The sequence below is a fragment of the Mandrillus leucophaeus genome, unplaced genomic scaffold (genome assembly GCF_000951045.1).
Source record: "Mandrillus leucophaeus isolate KB7577 unplaced genomic scaffold, Mleu.le_1.0 Scaffold683, whole genome shotgun sequence".
NCBI lineage: Eukaryota > Metazoa > Chordata > Mammalia > Primates > Cercopithecidae > Mandrillus > Mandrillus leucophaeus.
In genome coordinates, this window is record NW_012107397.1 from 1143592 (window position 1) to 1160112 (window position 16521).

Below are 16521 nucleotides of genomic sequence, written 5' to 3' on the forward strand. Positions count from 1 at the left end.
CCTCCCCCCTCCCCCCTCCCCATGATAGGCCCCGGTGTATTCTTAAAGATCTTCAGGAGAGAATATTCCATAGATTTCTTCAGGAACTCATCCTGATAATTTCAGCACATCTGACTGACAGGCAAGACTTCCTTACATTCAACTCAAATCCTTCCTACTACCATTTAAGCACACCTTTCTTGTCTGGGCCTTGTGTAGATAGAAGGTGTCTGGTTCTCCCTATAAAATGCAACATCCACTTTCATCCTGACAGAGTGATTTCAGTGAAGCTGAAAATGTTATCATAGGGATGTCTGGCAGTAAGTCCCACCAGCCTTCAGCCAGTTCAGGGTGTAAAATACAGCATAAATCAGAGACCTAGGCCCTGTCCCCCTGAAGTCCCTAGGAAGCAGAAAGTTTTAGGGGAGGCTGATAATACCCCAAGAGCAAGGTCTGGGAGTACTTATTTATTCTAGAGCCAAACCAAGCGGTTCAGTATCTCTCAGTCCTTTAATCAAGAGAAATGTCTCTGCCTGATTTCTAAGTCATTCTCTCTGAACGGCCCTCTCCTCTCTTAGGACTCCTCCACAAGGTCTTCATTCCCTCCCTCATTCCAATCACATTGCTATTTAATGTTTAACACTCACACTATTATTCAATCTCCAGGCCTTCTTACATTAGGCTTCTCTTCCTACATGGGATAGCTCTTCTTGCTCCATCTTTCAGGGTGCACTAAAGTTTCCATTTCCCAAAGGCATCTTCCCTCTTAAGAATGCCTGAGGCAGCTTGATATAGGTGAAGGTTTCATAGGCTTGTCTACTCACTCTATGCCACTGCTGCTCAGGAATAACTCTCTAGTATCTATTATCATTTGCTGTGCATGTGTTTATCTCTCCCCTGTTTTATGAGCTCCATCAGAGAAAGCATCTCCTCTTATTCCTTGTTAAATCCTCCCAAGTCTAGTATAAAATGAGCACACAGTAAGTGGTTAATAAATATTGGTCAATTTAGATAATTTCCTGGTTATATTGTAAATTTCCTGAAGGCAAAGGCCAAATCTTATCATCCTTTCTTATCGCCTCCAATATCCAGCAGAGTGCTGTTGACTCTTGCTCCCACTGGCTCCCCTGATGGATGCAGTCAAGTCCATTTCCACAGAACAATTCAACCAAGCTGATATCCCAAGGAAATCTCAAGCAGAACATGCCTGGATCCAATGCTAACTGCTCTGGAACCTGCCCAGGCCTCACTATGTTCCTGTTGTGTGATTCATAGATGAATATTGTTGAAATAATCTTAACAGTAAAAAAGGCAATGGGGAATGGATATCTATATTTATTAAGCTCTTCCCACCTGCCAAATCCTGTATTAGCTTTACATAAATTCCTATCATTTACCAACATTTGTAAAAGTGACTGATTGGAGATTTGATTAAACTACTTAGTAACTATTTTATTTGGGCAGCCACTAGGCTTTCGTTTTCTTTCTTGCATAATCAAGATAATAAGACTTTCCTACCCATCTCAGAGCTATGTGAGGATCAAATGAAATGATGTTTCTGACAAATGATAGGTATGTAGTAAATATTTAATAAAGGAGTGATACATAAAAATGTGCTTTGTACACTTTAAGGTGATATACACATGTAATAATATGGCTAGTATCCTTTTTAAAATATCTTTCCCTCAAAAGATTAAATTTAGATATCAGTTATTCACCTACAGAAGATTCTGAGTTCTTGTCTATGAGGATAGTCTGCCTTTCAAGAAAACTGTCTCTGCCCTTAAATGCCCATTTTCCTTATAAAGGATTTTGCAAATTACCTGAAATATGCATCTGCATCTTCTACATCACTACAATCAAGTGAAATGGCTGTTAAGAAATCTTTGAAATACTCTTTTGGAATAAATTATGCATATTTATGTTAATGAAGCTATTCTAATCTCCAAAAAGTCATTGAAAGGATACTGAATCTAAAAACATCTATAAAACTGAAAATTATTTTAAAATATCAACTACCCATTCCAGATCACGAAAAGTGAGATTCTGCTTTTTTTAAAAAAGAGATATCTTAACCCCTGTACCTGTTTCAGGTGCTCGAAGGGACAGAGCTGTTTTGGAGCCCTTTCCCCAGTAGGTATAAGGAGTGACAGAAAGATTAAATAAGGCATAAGGTTCCAGTCCTTCCACAGTAAATACAGGTAAAGAGTGTCGTTCACTAGCCAAGAACTGAAATATAAACAGAAAACATTATTTTCTCAGGGAGAGAATTACAAAATCTTTCATTCCTTATTACCTAAAATCTCCAAACTTTGGTTCACATGTAGAATCAAAATTTGCAATTTTGGAAGTGCTAATTTTGGCAAGTTCCATGTTGTGCCACACAGACCAGTTAAAGTGTGTCCAGCACAGCAGTCAGCACCAAGCAGTCAGAGACTGGCTGCAAACAAGTCTTCTGGGGAATACCCTTAATAATCAAATGCTGTGGGAATGACAAAGAAGATGGGCTTGGCTAAGTCAAGATGGTACAGATCAGTGTGGGTAGGGCTGACACAGATAGTACGGTCTGTTTGGGAAATGAAAGTTACTGGAACCAACACCATACCTTAGAATGAGCACTAAATTCTACGCTGTAGAAAACTACACCCCAGTCTACCGCAGGGGGACCATTCCACAGGATTTGAAAACTTGAAGCATTTCCTTCAATCCTAAATGAAGACTCTTGAACAGAATCTGGAATAACCTTAGGGGTAAAGGAAAAGTTCCCTACAGGATGAAAGAAAAAAAAGAAATAGGAGAAAAAACTGAAGATTATTGATCAATATAGAAATCATAGAACATCAATAGCGATTACTAATAATTAGAACTGAAACAAAATTTTTCTTTTCTTTAACATATCGTGAAAAAAAATCATCTTTTTCTGACTTTTTCAGGCTGTAAATTAGGGTTAAGATTAAACTCACTGCAAGCAAATGAACTGAAATGACTGAAGCCTTGTTCCTCTTAAAACTTAATTATTAAGAAAAAGAAAATCTCAGCCTAAGTATTTATTTAACCAAAAGTATAATGGAGTAGGGTAAGCAGGAATGCAATACTGTACCTGGCAGAGGCTTAAGGGATGTCTGAATAATTGTGAACTGATTAAATTTGGCTGGTTCCAAAACAGAGACACTGGTTCTCTGACCTATTTCCTGAGTTGTGATAATCCGAAAGCCATTGATCCAGAACAGCCGACCGCTATAGTACATCAGTGCATTCTGGGAAATTTCAGAAGTACTCCAGGCTGCAAACTCTGTGATGGTGGTATCCCCAGTGCTGCTAAAACATAACGCCAATTAGTGTGTGTTTCTGGAGTGGTGGAAGGGCTAGTCCATGCAAGTACTCGTGAGAATATGTGTTTGTGAGTATCTGTGCGTATTCGTGTACATTAAAATAAAGAAAATACTTTGTAACAATTATTGTCTTTTTTTGTTTCATATTAAGTTGGGTTTTTATTTCACATTTTTTAAAAGTAGTAGACCTAAATTTTCTGGGGGCTTTTCTTGTTTCTTTGAGATGGAGTCTCACTCTGTTGCCCAGGCTGGAGTGCAGTGGCATGATCACAGCTCACTGCAACCTCTGCCTTCCAGCTTCAAGATATTCTCCTGCCTCACCCTCCCAAGTAGCTGGGATTACATGCACACATCACTATGCCTGGCTAATTTTTTTGTATTTTTAGTTGAGACAGGGTTTCACACATTGGCCAGGCTGGTCTCGAACTCCTGACCTCAAGTGATCCGTCCACCTCAGCTTCTCAAAGTGCTGGGATCACAGGCATGAGCACTGTGCTCCTCTCTGGGGGCTTTTCTTATTAATGTGATATTACAATATCAAGCGTGTTTAGATAGGTTGCAGCTTTTTAAAAAATACTTGTGATTTTGGTAATACTCTACAACAAAGGCACAACCTGGATTCTCATTACTTCATTAGTTCAGAGATTGCATCTTTGGTTTATTCTATGTGCTCCTACAACACTTGTATTAGCATAAGGAAGACATGAGGCAAGGTTCTTACAGGACCTGGAAGTAAGGTAATCATCCAGAAATGAGACCCATACAAACCAATGCCTGAAGTATAAATTTGCCATCTGTAGATGTGAAGCAGAAGAGCTTTGGGACCAACCAATGCAATCAATTAGCCTACAGATGTGAAGTTAGCCTATGGATGTGAAGCAGAAGAGCTTTGAGACCAGCCAATGCAATAAATCATGATGGAGACAGCAAGTTAGGATTCAGGTACATGTTACTTTAAAAGGGAATGCCTATTGCATTGAGGAATTTGAAAAAAAAGACACACCCAAAGTGCAAGAATTTCCAAGTATTTATCCGGAATTGACAGGAATGACAGCTCTTAAATGTGGTAGCCATGAGGACTCCAGTCCCTAGGCACACAGAGTAACTCTGTTATGAGCAGAATTCATCACTGCTCTGACACTGCCCCGTGTGGGCAGCCTTCTAGTGTATCTAATAACGCTCACTCAGATTCCTTGTTCTTAAAGCAACCACTTCACATCTAACCCAGTTCACATGATGCCAAGAAGGCATGGCCTGCATGCCTACATGACTATTCTCATTTCTGAATGAGACTAGGCCCCACTGTGAATTAATGAATTTGCAACGTAGGGGATTCTTCAGAAACAGACAGAATTGCATGGAACTCCAGTTCAGCCAATTATTAAATGTTTGACTTCAGGCAAATAATTTAACCTCTCATTGAACCATCTATTAAATGTGGGTATAACACTAATAAGTCTGCATCTGGGTGAAGCCGATCACGTTTCATCATGGTTTTCTCAAGAAATAAAAAGATGGATTTTAAAAAATCAATTCCATGACCCCACAACCCCAAAATGAACAGCCAGGCATAACAAGATGAACAGAGGAAATCAATCCAGAAGGCATGATCTGTTGAATTGTTCCTTCCCATTGAACGATGCCTTCCTCCTGCTCTTGGTTAGTCATCTGATTTACCTGCCATTTACTATTCTAGCATGCTGGGTCCTTCACTTTATACTGTTCACAACTGTCTGTTATTTCAAAGTGCTTATCAATTTCAATAGTTTGATCAAAATGCTCCTTTTCAGACTAGGAAATTCAAGTAAAAAACCTGTTACTTAAATTGTGTTTAGAGGTTTTTCCCTCAATGGAAGGAAATTTTGCAATTATTTTTACTTGAAAAATCTGCTTGTTTCTAAAATTATAACACTTGTTTAGTACTCAAAAACAGAACTATCTCAGTTATCCTCAGCATTTTGGAGTGATTGATTGATTGTTTTTTCAGTGATTTCTGTAAATCATTTTAAAGCATTTCCTTTTCTCTCTTTAGAAAAATATAAATAAAAGTTTTGTTTTGAGAATTTCACAGTGCCTCAAATAGGTTGTATTTGTATCAACTAAAGGGAATGGATGTACATAGGAGAGGGAAGAGTAGTTTGAAGGGCAGTTCAACTGCAGTTCTTAAGTTCAGAATATGATGAGTGACAGCAATCAGTTTATCTCATCTCTACTACAGACTAGAGATGTACTGCTCAGTACAGCAGCAACTAGCTACATGTGACTACTGAGCCCTTGAAATGTGGTATGACCAAGGAACCAAAACTTAAAGTTATTTAATTTTAATTAATTTGTGCTAAATGTTAAAACTAATATTTGATTCATATATTATGGATCATGTATAATATATTAAAATATTTTTGAGTATTTTAGAACAATGAGTATGTAAATCAACTATTTTGCCTGTAAATTTCATGAAATCTAAACACAGATCAAAGATTTTCTATGAAAACTCAGTTTGCAAATTAAGATATGCTATAAACATAAGATACAAACAGGACATCCAAGAATTAATGTGAAAAAAGAATATAAAGTAACTTTATAAGTTTTATTCAGATTGCATATTGAAGTGACATTTTGATATGTTATCAAAATATTAAAATGTACTATTAAAGTTACATTTACTTGTTTTTACTTTTTTTTAAATGAGTCAAGTAGAAAATTTATAATTACATATGTGACTTGCATTATATTTGTATTGGACAAAGCTGATCTAAACTAAAGGGAAGGAATTTTGATTATACGTTAGAAAATCCTTTCTCCTTATAAGATGACTCTGGAATCCCAATCTCTATATGTAAAACTTCTTTTTTTCCTGATAGGATTAAAAGGCAAGACTTACTTGGAGGGCAAAAGTGCCTGCCCTTTGTGTTATTTCACTGGGAGCTGCTATACTCCACCATGCATACATACAAGAAAACATTACCAACCTTGAGATGAGGAAATATATTTTTTAAGAAGGAATTTCCTTCCTCTACTTTATGTTGCATCTGTGGATGCTTGAGGAGCTAGACTAAAGAAACCAGCATATACAGACCCAGAGAATGCAGAGAATGGACAAATAAAATGATCTCTAAATGCTCCCTCTAAATGCTGGGTTCTAATGACTTTATGTCCTATATTTTAATTCTAGATGTGTAACTTCTCCCTTAAAAACTATAAGTTAAATATTTTTAAATTATTGCCTATTTACAAAAGAACATGGATTTTAAAGTATGAGTAGAAGTAAAACATATAACACCAAGAACACTAACAGTAGGGTGGTAAAAATTAGGCGTATATAGTCATAAAGTTTTTAAATCATTTATGAAGTGAAGGATATATTTGGATGTTGACTTGATCAGTTGAAGATGTATCATGTAAAAAATGCATATTTTAATTTCTAATGTAACCTAAAAAATACAAATAGACATACTTAAAATGTCATTAGAGGAGATAAAATGGAATACTAAGAATTATTTTATTCACCCACAAAAATGGCAAAGAAGTAGAAACAGAGGAACAAAGAGCTAAGAGAAAAATGGAAGTCACACATCAAGATAATAGACTTAAATCCAAACATATTGATAATTATATTAAATGTAAATGAACCAAATGCCTTAATTAAAATGCAGAAATTGTTAGATTGTGTAAAAATGCAAAATCCTGCATGTTGTTTACAAGAAAGACATTTTAAATGTAAAGACTCAGATCAATTCCCAAAATGTTGGATAGGAGACAAGGACTAACTTGCAGCTCCCATTCAATGGACAGAGCAGCATGTGGAGACTCACATCATGAACTTTTGCTCCAAGAACTACCACAGGAACATACCAACACAGCTGAGAGAATCCACAGACCCTTTGAAGGAAGAGGCTTGCTGCTGCAGGCTTTGTGAGACAGCCAAAACACTGAGTGCCCAAAGTGTGATATGGGGAGTGTCCGCCCCCAAACACACATCCTCTGTTGGAAACCTGAAGGTCCAGATCATGGGAAAAGGATTTGACCTCACCCGGAGCTGAGGCAAATTTAGAGCCAAGCAAACTATATGGGTAGAGGAAGCAGCAGGAAGAGACCTGTGGGCACTCGCAGTCCCCAGGGAAGCCATTCCTGACTTTGTCTTGCTGATCCTTGGGGAGGACTGCCAGTGGAACTGGAGAAACACCACAGAGAGAAGAAAAGTTCCAGCTGAACTTTGTAAAAATTTCAACCAAATACAAAGTTTCCTGGACAGAATCTGGAAAAGAGGACAAACAGGGAGTGCAGATATGAACACAGAAACCATGACAGGTGGAAGGTATGAAACCTGAAGGCCCTGCTTGCTTTTTCAGCAGGGAGGCTTGTAACTTGCAGCAAGTTCTTAGCCCTACTCACTGGCTGCATGGGGGACAAGTGGGAGTGAGACTGGCCTTTCAGGATGTGTGGGAGTTGGGCGAAGCCTGTCACTGCTGGCTTTTCCTCACTTCCCTGGTGGCCTGTATAAGGCAATAAAGGCAGCCATAATACCCCTGGGAACATAACTCCATCAACCTGAGAACTACTCCCCCATCCCCCACAGCAGCCACAGCAAGCCCCGCCCAAGGAGAGTCTGAGCTCAGTCATGCCTAACCCTGCCCCAACTGATGGTCTTTCTCTACCCATCCTGGTAGCTGAAGACAAAAGACATACTCTCTTGGGGGCTCTATGGCCCCACCCACTGCCTGAGAAACCTGAATACTTATCCAGGTGACTCTAGGGCAAGCTAAATCTTCCCTATACTACTGCAACTAATGCTCTTTTGAAAGTGCTAGCTCCTGGCTGGAGGCCAACCAACACAAAACCAGTGCACTAAACAAAAGTACCACAAAGGACCCTCCCAGAGTCCACTTCAGTCCCCTGCTATCTCCCCCAGAACAGGTGCTAGTATCCATGGCTGAGAGGCTTGAAGATGAATCACATCGTAAGAGCCTTTGCAGACACTTCCCAGTACCAGCCTGGAGCTGGGTAGCTCCACTGGGAGGCTAGACCTGGAACAGAAATAATCATCATCACAGTTCAGCTCTTAGGAAGCCCCATCCCTAGGGGAAGAGGGAGAGCACCACATCAAGGGAGCACCCCATGGGACAAAAGAATCTGAACAACAGCCTTTGAGCCCCAGATCTTCCTCTGACATGATCCACCCAAATCCAGAAAAACAATTCCAGTAATATTACAAAACAAAGTTCTTTAACATCCCCAAAAGATCACATTAGCTCACCAGCAATGGATCCAAACCAAGAAATCTCTGAATTGGCAGAAAAAGAATTCAGAAAGTCAATTAATATGCTAATCAAGGAGGCACTAGAAAAAGGTGAATACCAACTTAAAGAAATTTTAAAAATGATACAGGATATGGATAGAAAAAATATCCAGAGAAATAGACAGCATAAATAAAAAACAATCACAACTTCTGGAAATGAAAGATATGCTTAGAGAAATGCAAATACACTAGAAAGTCTCAGCAATAGAATCAAACAAGTAGAAGAAAGAATTTCAGAGCTTGAAGACAAGGCTTTTGAATTAACTCAGTCCAACAAAAACAAAAAAAGGAATAATAACAAAAAAAAAAGAACAAAGCCTCTAAGAAGTTTGGGATCCTGTTAAATGACCAAACCTAAGAATAATTAGTGTTTCCAAGGAAGAAGAGAAATCTAAATGTTTGGAAAACATATTTGAGGGAATAATTGAGGAAAACTTACCTGGTCTTGCTAGAGATCTAGACATTCAAATACAAGAAGCCCAAAGAACACCTGGGAAATTCATCACAAAAAGATCACTGCCTAGGCACATAGTCATCAGGTTATCTAAAGTCAAGATGGAGGAAAGGATCTTTAGAGCTGTGAGGCAAAAATATCAGGTAACCTATAAATGAAAACCTATCAGATTAACAGCAGATTTCTCAAACTTACAAGCTAGAAGGGATTGGGATCCTATCTTTAGCCTCCTTAAACAGAACAGTTATTGGCCATGAATTTTGTATTCAGGAAAACTAAGCTTCACAAATGAAGGAAAGTCACAGTCTTTTTCAGACAAACAAAGGCTGAGAGAATTTGCCACTAACAAGCTAGCACTGCAAGAACTGCTAAAAGGAGCTTTAAATCTTGAAACAAATCCTTGAAATACACCAAAATAGAACCTCCTTAAAGCATAAATCTCAAAGAACCTATAAAACAATAACACAATGAAAAAAAAAAAAAAAAAAACAAGGCATTCAGGCAGTAACTAGCATAATGAATAAAATAGTACCGTACTTCTCAATACTAACATCGAATGTAAATGGCCTAAATACACCTCTTTGAAGATACAGAATTGCAAAACGGGTAAGAATTCACCAACCAAATTTCTTCTGTCTTCAAGAGACTCACCTAACACACAAGGAACTCACAGAAACTCAACGTAAAGGAGTGGAAAAAGATATTCCATGCAAATGGAAACCAAAAGTGAGCAGAAGTAGCTATTCTTAAATCAGACAAAACAGACTTTAAAGCAACAACAGTTTAAAAAGACAAAGAGGGACATTATATAATGATAAAAGGACTAGTCCAACAGGAAAATATAACAGTCCTAAATATATATGCACTTAACACTGGATCTTCCAAATTTATAAAACAATGACTCCTAGACCTAAGAAATGAGATAGGCAGCAACACAATAGTAGGGGCTTCAATACTCCACTGACAGCACTAGACAGGTTGTGATGACAGAAAGTCAACAAAAAAAAATAGACTTCAATTATACTCTAGAACAAATGGACTTAACAGATATTTACAGAACATTCTAGTCAACAACGGCAGAATATACATTCTATTCATCAACACATGGAAAACTCTTCAAGACAGGCCATATGATAGCCAAATAAACAAGTCTCAACAAATTGAAGAAAATCGAAATTAATATATAAGTACACTCCCAGACCACAGTGGAAAAAGAAAATTGGAAATCAACTCCAAAAGCAACTCTCAAAACCATGCAAATACGTGAAAATTAAATAACTTGCTCCTGAATGATCATTGGTTCAACAATGCATTCAAGAGGGAGATGTAATAATTATTTGAACTGAACAGTAACAGTGATATAACCTATCAAAACATCTGGGATACAGCAAAAAGCAGTGCTGAGAGGAAAGCTCATAGCATTGAATGCCTACATCAAAAAGTCTGAAAGAGCACACACAGACAATCTAAGGTCATACCTCAGGAACTAGAAAAACAAGAACAAACCAAACTGAAACCCAACAGAAAAAAAGAAATAACAAAGATCAGAGCAGAACTAAATGAAACCGATAGAAAAAGGCAATACAAAAGGTAAATGAAACGAAAAGCTGGTTCTTTGAAAAGATAAACAAAACTGACAGACCATTAGGAAGATTAACAAAGAAAAAAAGAGAGAAGATCCAAACAAGCTCAATTACAAACAAAATGTAAGACAGTATAACCAATACTACAGAAACACAAAAGATCATTCAAGGCTACTATGAACACCTCTATATGCACACACTAGAAAACCTAGAGGAGATGGATAAATTCCTGAAAATATACAATCCCCCTAGATTAAACTAGGGATACATAGAAACTCTGAACAGACCAATAACAAGAAGCAAGACTGAAATGTTAATTTAAAAATTGCCAACAAAAAAAAGTCTAGGACCAGACAGATAATAAACAGCTGAATTTTATCAGAGATTCAAACAATTGGTACTAATTCTATTGACACTATTCCAAAAGATAAAGAGGGAATCTTCCCTAAATCATTCCATGAAACCAATATCACCCTAATACCAAACCAGGAAAGACATAACACAAAAAGAAAACTTCAGACAAACATCCCTGATGAATATAGATGCAAATATCATTAACCAAATACTAGTTAAATGAATCCAACAGCATATCAAAAAATAATCCATATAATCAAGTGGGTTTCATACCAAGGATGTAGGTATGGTTTAACATACACAAGTAAATAAGTGTGATACACCACATAAATAGAATTAAAAACAAAAATCACATGATCATCTCAATAGATGCAGAAAAAGCACTTGACAAAATTCAGCATCCCTTTATGATTAAAACCTCAGCAACACTGGCATAGAAGGGACATATCTTAATGTAATAAAAGCCATGTATGACAAACTCACAGCCAACATTATACGAATAGGGAAAAGTTGAAAGCATTCCCTCTGAGAACTGGAACAAGACAAGGATGCCCAGTCTCACCAGTTCTGTTCAACATAGTACTGGAAGTCCTAGCTAGAGTAATCAGACAAGAGAAAGAAATAAAGGGCATCCAAATCAGTAAAAAGGAAGTCATACTATCACTATTTGCTGATGACGTGATCATATATCTAGAAAACTCTAAATACTTCTCCATAAAGCTCCTAATACTGATAAATGAATTCAGCAAAATTTCAGAATACAAAATTAATGTACACAAATCAGTAGCACTGCTATGCACCAACAGTGATCAAGCTGAGAATCAAATCAATAATTCAACCCCTTTTACAATAGCTGCAAAAATATACTCACAAATGTACCTAAGAAGATGAAAGACTTCTGCAAGGAAAACTATACAACACTGCTGAAAGAAATCATAGATGACCACACCAACATGGCACATGTATACATATGTAACAAACCTGCACATTGTGCACATGTATCCTAGAACTTAAAGTATAATAAAAAAAAAAAGTAAAAAAGAAGGAAAGAAGGAAAGAAAAAAAAATCATAGATGACATAAACAAATGGAAACATATCCCATGCTCATGAATGGGTAGACTCAATATTGTGAAAAATGACCATACTGCCAAAAGCAATCTACAAATTCAATGTAATTCACATCGAAATACCAGCATCATTCTTCACAGAACAAGAGAGAACAATCCTAAAATGCATGTGGAACCAAAAAAGAGCCCACGTAGCCAAAGCAAGACTAAGCAAAAAGAACAAATCTGGAGGCATCACATTACCTGACTTCAAACTGTACTGTAAGGATATAGTCACCAAAACAGTATGACACTGGTATAAAAATAGGCACACGTATCAATGTAACAGAATAGAGAACCTGGAAATAAAGCCAATTACTTACAGTCAACTGATCTTCCACAAAGCAAACAAAAACATAAAGTAGGGAAAGGATACCCTATTCAACAAATGATGCTGGGATAATTGGAAAACCACATGTACAAGAATGAAGCTGGATCCTCATCTCTCACCTTATACAAAAATCAACTCAAGATGGATCAAAGACTTAAATCTAAGACCTGAAACCTTAACAATTCTAGAAGATAACATTGAAGAAACCCTTCTAGACATTGGCTTAGGAAAAGACTTTATGACAAAAAAACCAGCATCAAATGCAACAGAAACAAAGATAAATAGATGGGACTTAATTGAACTAAAAAGTTTCTGCACAGCAAAATAATAAGCAGAGTAAACAGACAACACACATAGTGGGAGAAAATATTCACAAACTATGTATCTGACAAAGGACTAATATCCAGAATCTACAAGGAATGCAAACAAATCAACAAGAAAAAAAACAAACCATCTCAAAAAATAGATGTTGGCATGGATGTGGTGAAAAGGGAACACTCTTACACTGCTGGTGGGAATGTAAACTAGTACAACCACTATGGAAAACAGTGTGAAAATTCCTTCAAGAACTAAAAGTAGATCTACCATTTGATCCAGCAATCCCACCATTGGGTATCCACTCGGCGAAAAGAAGTCATTATATGAAAAAGATACATGCACATGCATGTTTATAGCAGCACAATTCATGATTGCAAAAATATGGAACCAGCACAAACACGTATTAGTGAGTGAATAAAGAAAATGTGGTGTGTGTGTATATATATATACACACATATATACACACATATATATACACACATATATATACACATATATATATGTGTGTATATATATATACATATATATATTCATATATATATATATATATGAATACTACCCAGTCATGAAAAGGAACAAAATAATGGCATTCATAGCAACCCAGATGGAATTGGAGACCATTATTCTAAGTGAAGTAACTCAGGAATGGAAAACCAAACATCGTACATTCTCACTCATAAGTGGGAGCTAAGCTATGAGGATGCAAAGGCATAAGAATGATACAATGGACTTTGGGGATTTGGAGTAAAGGGTGGGAGGAGGGTGAGGGATAAAAGACTACACACTGGGTACAGTGTACACCGCTCAGGTGATGGGTTTACCAAAATTTCAGAATTCACCACTAAAGAACTTATCCATGTAACCAAACACCACCTGTTCCCCAAAAACCTATTGAATTAAAAAATAAAATGTTTTAAAAAAGAGAAAATACCTATGGGGTAATATGCTTGTTACCTGGGTAACAATCTGTACCCCAAACCCCCAGGACACACTATTTATCTATAGAACTTACCTGCACATGTACCCCTTAAACGAAAATAAAAATTTTAAAACCAACAATAAAACAATACAATAAATATAAATATTCAAAGCAGTTAAAAAGTAAATACATGGAAATAGTTTGCAAACACTAAGCAAAAGAAAACTGATGTGGCCATAGTAATATCAGACAAAGGAATCTTTAAGATGAAGAATATTAGCATAGATGAATAGGAGTGTTTTATAATGATAAAAAGGCAATATAATCAAGTATATAGATAATCAACCTACTAAATATAAAGCACCCAAATACATTAACCAAAAAGAACTATAGGCAAACCTATAATCACAGTTGGAGACATACCAAAATCTGTTGAATACAACTAATATAGACCTTGAAAGAAACTCATAGTTTTAAATGCCAGTGAGTGGAATGATACAAAAACAATGACCTTTCTTTTCAATTTAAAAACCTAGAAAAATAACACAAAATTATGGCTAAAATAAATAGAAAAGGGAAAATAATAAAAATAAGATTAGAAATTAATGAAATCAAAAATTGACAAAACAGAAAAAAGTCAATAATACCAGAAACAGATTATTTGAAAAGATAAATAAATTGACAAACTTTTAGCAGGAGTGATCAACAAAAAAAATGTGCCAATAGCGGAAGTATAAAAGGATATCACTACAGACACTGTAGACATTAAAATTATAATAAGAGGATATTATTAAATTTGACAACCCATGGAAAATGACAAATTCTTGAAAGCATGAATTACCAAAACTGGCTCAAGAAGAAATACAAATAAATAGCCTTATATCTTTAAAAGATACTGAATTTGTAATCAAATAATTTTCCACAAAGAAAACTCCAGGTCCAGATGAATTTGCTTGTGGATTTTATCAAAACTAAAGAAGAATTAATAGCAATTCTATACAAATGCTTTCATAAAATTGACAGAATGCTTCCTAAGTCATTTTTGAGACGACTAATTAGATACCTAGGCATTAAGCTAATAAAAGATATTTTAGACATCTACACTAAAAACTATAAAACACTGCTGAGAGATATTAAAGAAAACCTAAACAAATGGAGAGATACATCATTTTCATTGATTGGAAGATTCAAAATTTTAAGATATTCATTCTCCCTAAACTGAAAAGAGATTCAAAATTCCAGCAGGATTTATTCTAGAAATTAGTGAGATGATTTTAAAATCTATTTGGAAAGGCAGAAGATCAAGTATAGCCAAAATAAAAATATTGGAAAAGAAAAGCAAAGTAGGACTGAATTTGCCTATCTTCAAGTTTTTCTCTGAATTTACAGTAATCAAGACAATGTAGCACTGGCAAAAAGAATAGATAAATATATCAAAGGAACAGAATAGAGAGTCCAGAAATAGATCCACACATACACACTCTTGTTGCCCAGGCTGGAGTGCAACGGCGCAATCTCTGCTCACTGCAACCTCTGCCTCCCAGGTTCAAGTGATTCTTATGCTGGGATGAGCATGAGAATCATCTCAGACTCCTTCTGAGTAGCTGGGATTACAGGCACCCATCACCATGCTCGGCTACTTTTTGTATTTTTAGTAGAGATAGGGTTTCACCACGTTGGTCAGGCTGGTCTCAAACTCCTGACGTTAGGCTATCCACCGGCCTCGGCCTCCCAAAGTGCTGGGATTACAGGCGTGAGCCACTGTGCCCGGCCCAAATTATTTTCAATAAAGGTCCCAAAGCAACTAAATAAAGAGAAAATCTCTTCAGCAAATGGTGCTACAATAACTGGATATCCCTATAGAAAGGAAAAAAAGAAAACTTTAACTCATATCTCACACCATACCCCAAAATAAATTTAAGATGAATTACAGATCTAATCATGAAAGCTAAAATGATAAAGCTTCTAGAAAAAATACAGTATAAAATCTTCACAACTTTGGGATAGGCTAAGATTTCTTGTAGAAAACACAGAAATCACAGAATATAGAAAATGCTTAAATTGGACTTAATCAAAATGAAATTCTGCTCATCAAAGCACACCACCAAGAAAATAAGCAGATAAACTAAACACTGAGAGAAAATATTCACAACACATATTTTGACAAAGTGCTTATATGAAGAACAACTCAATAATGAAAAGACAACTCATTTAAAAATGAGAAGAATACTAGAACAGGCACGTCATAAAAGAAGATATATAAATGGCCGATAACAAATGCAAAAGTGACCAAAATTGACAGTCACCAGGGAAGTGCTGGTTAAAATCACAACATGTACTGCTCCCCACACCAAAGAACAGTGAATATAAAAAAGATTACCAAAGCCAACTGTTGAAAGGATATGGAAGAACGACAATTTTCATACATTTTTATGGGAATGTAAAATGGCACAAACATTTTGCAAAACTGGCAATTACTTAAGAATATAAACATCTATCTACCTTATTACCAGCAATTCTACTCTTAGGTATGTATCCAAGTATACATCCAAAAAAAGGCTTGTATACAAATATTCAGTTTTATTCATAATAACCAAAATTGGGAAGCAATTAAAATGTCCATGAAGACATGCATAGAATGGATACACAGACAGCAGTATCTTCACACAATGGAATATTACTCAGCAATAAAAAGGAAAAACTAATACACACAACGACATGTATCGCAAAAGATTTTATGCCAAGTAAAAGAAGCCAGACACAAAAAGTACGTATTTCTGGAGAGGTGCAGATTGATTGGGAAGAGGCACAGGAATTTTTGTGATGATAGATATGTTCTATGTCTCAA

At 36.2% G+C, this 16521-nt stretch overlaps 1 protein-coding gene across 1 annotated transcript in view; it reads right to left on the reverse strand.

Moving 5' to 3' along the window:
• The window catches only part of ROS1 (ROS proto-oncogene 1, receptor tyrosine kinase), a 144092-nt gene that overhangs the window by 78148 nt on the left and 49423 nt on the right, over positions 1 to 16521 (reverse strand). Inside the window, exons 19-22 of the mRNA XM_012002357.1 lie at positions 3080 to 3294; positions 2585 to 2745; positions 2064 to 2208; positions 1702 to 1778 (exon numbers count right to left, since the gene is read on the reverse strand). Of these exons, the coding sequence (XP_011857747.1) occupies positions 1702 to 1778; positions 2064 to 2208; positions 2585 to 2745; positions 3080 to 3294 (598 nt within the window). The remainder of the gene's footprint in view (positions 1 to 1701; positions 1779 to 2063; positions 2209 to 2584; positions 2746 to 3079; positions 3295 to 16521) is intronic.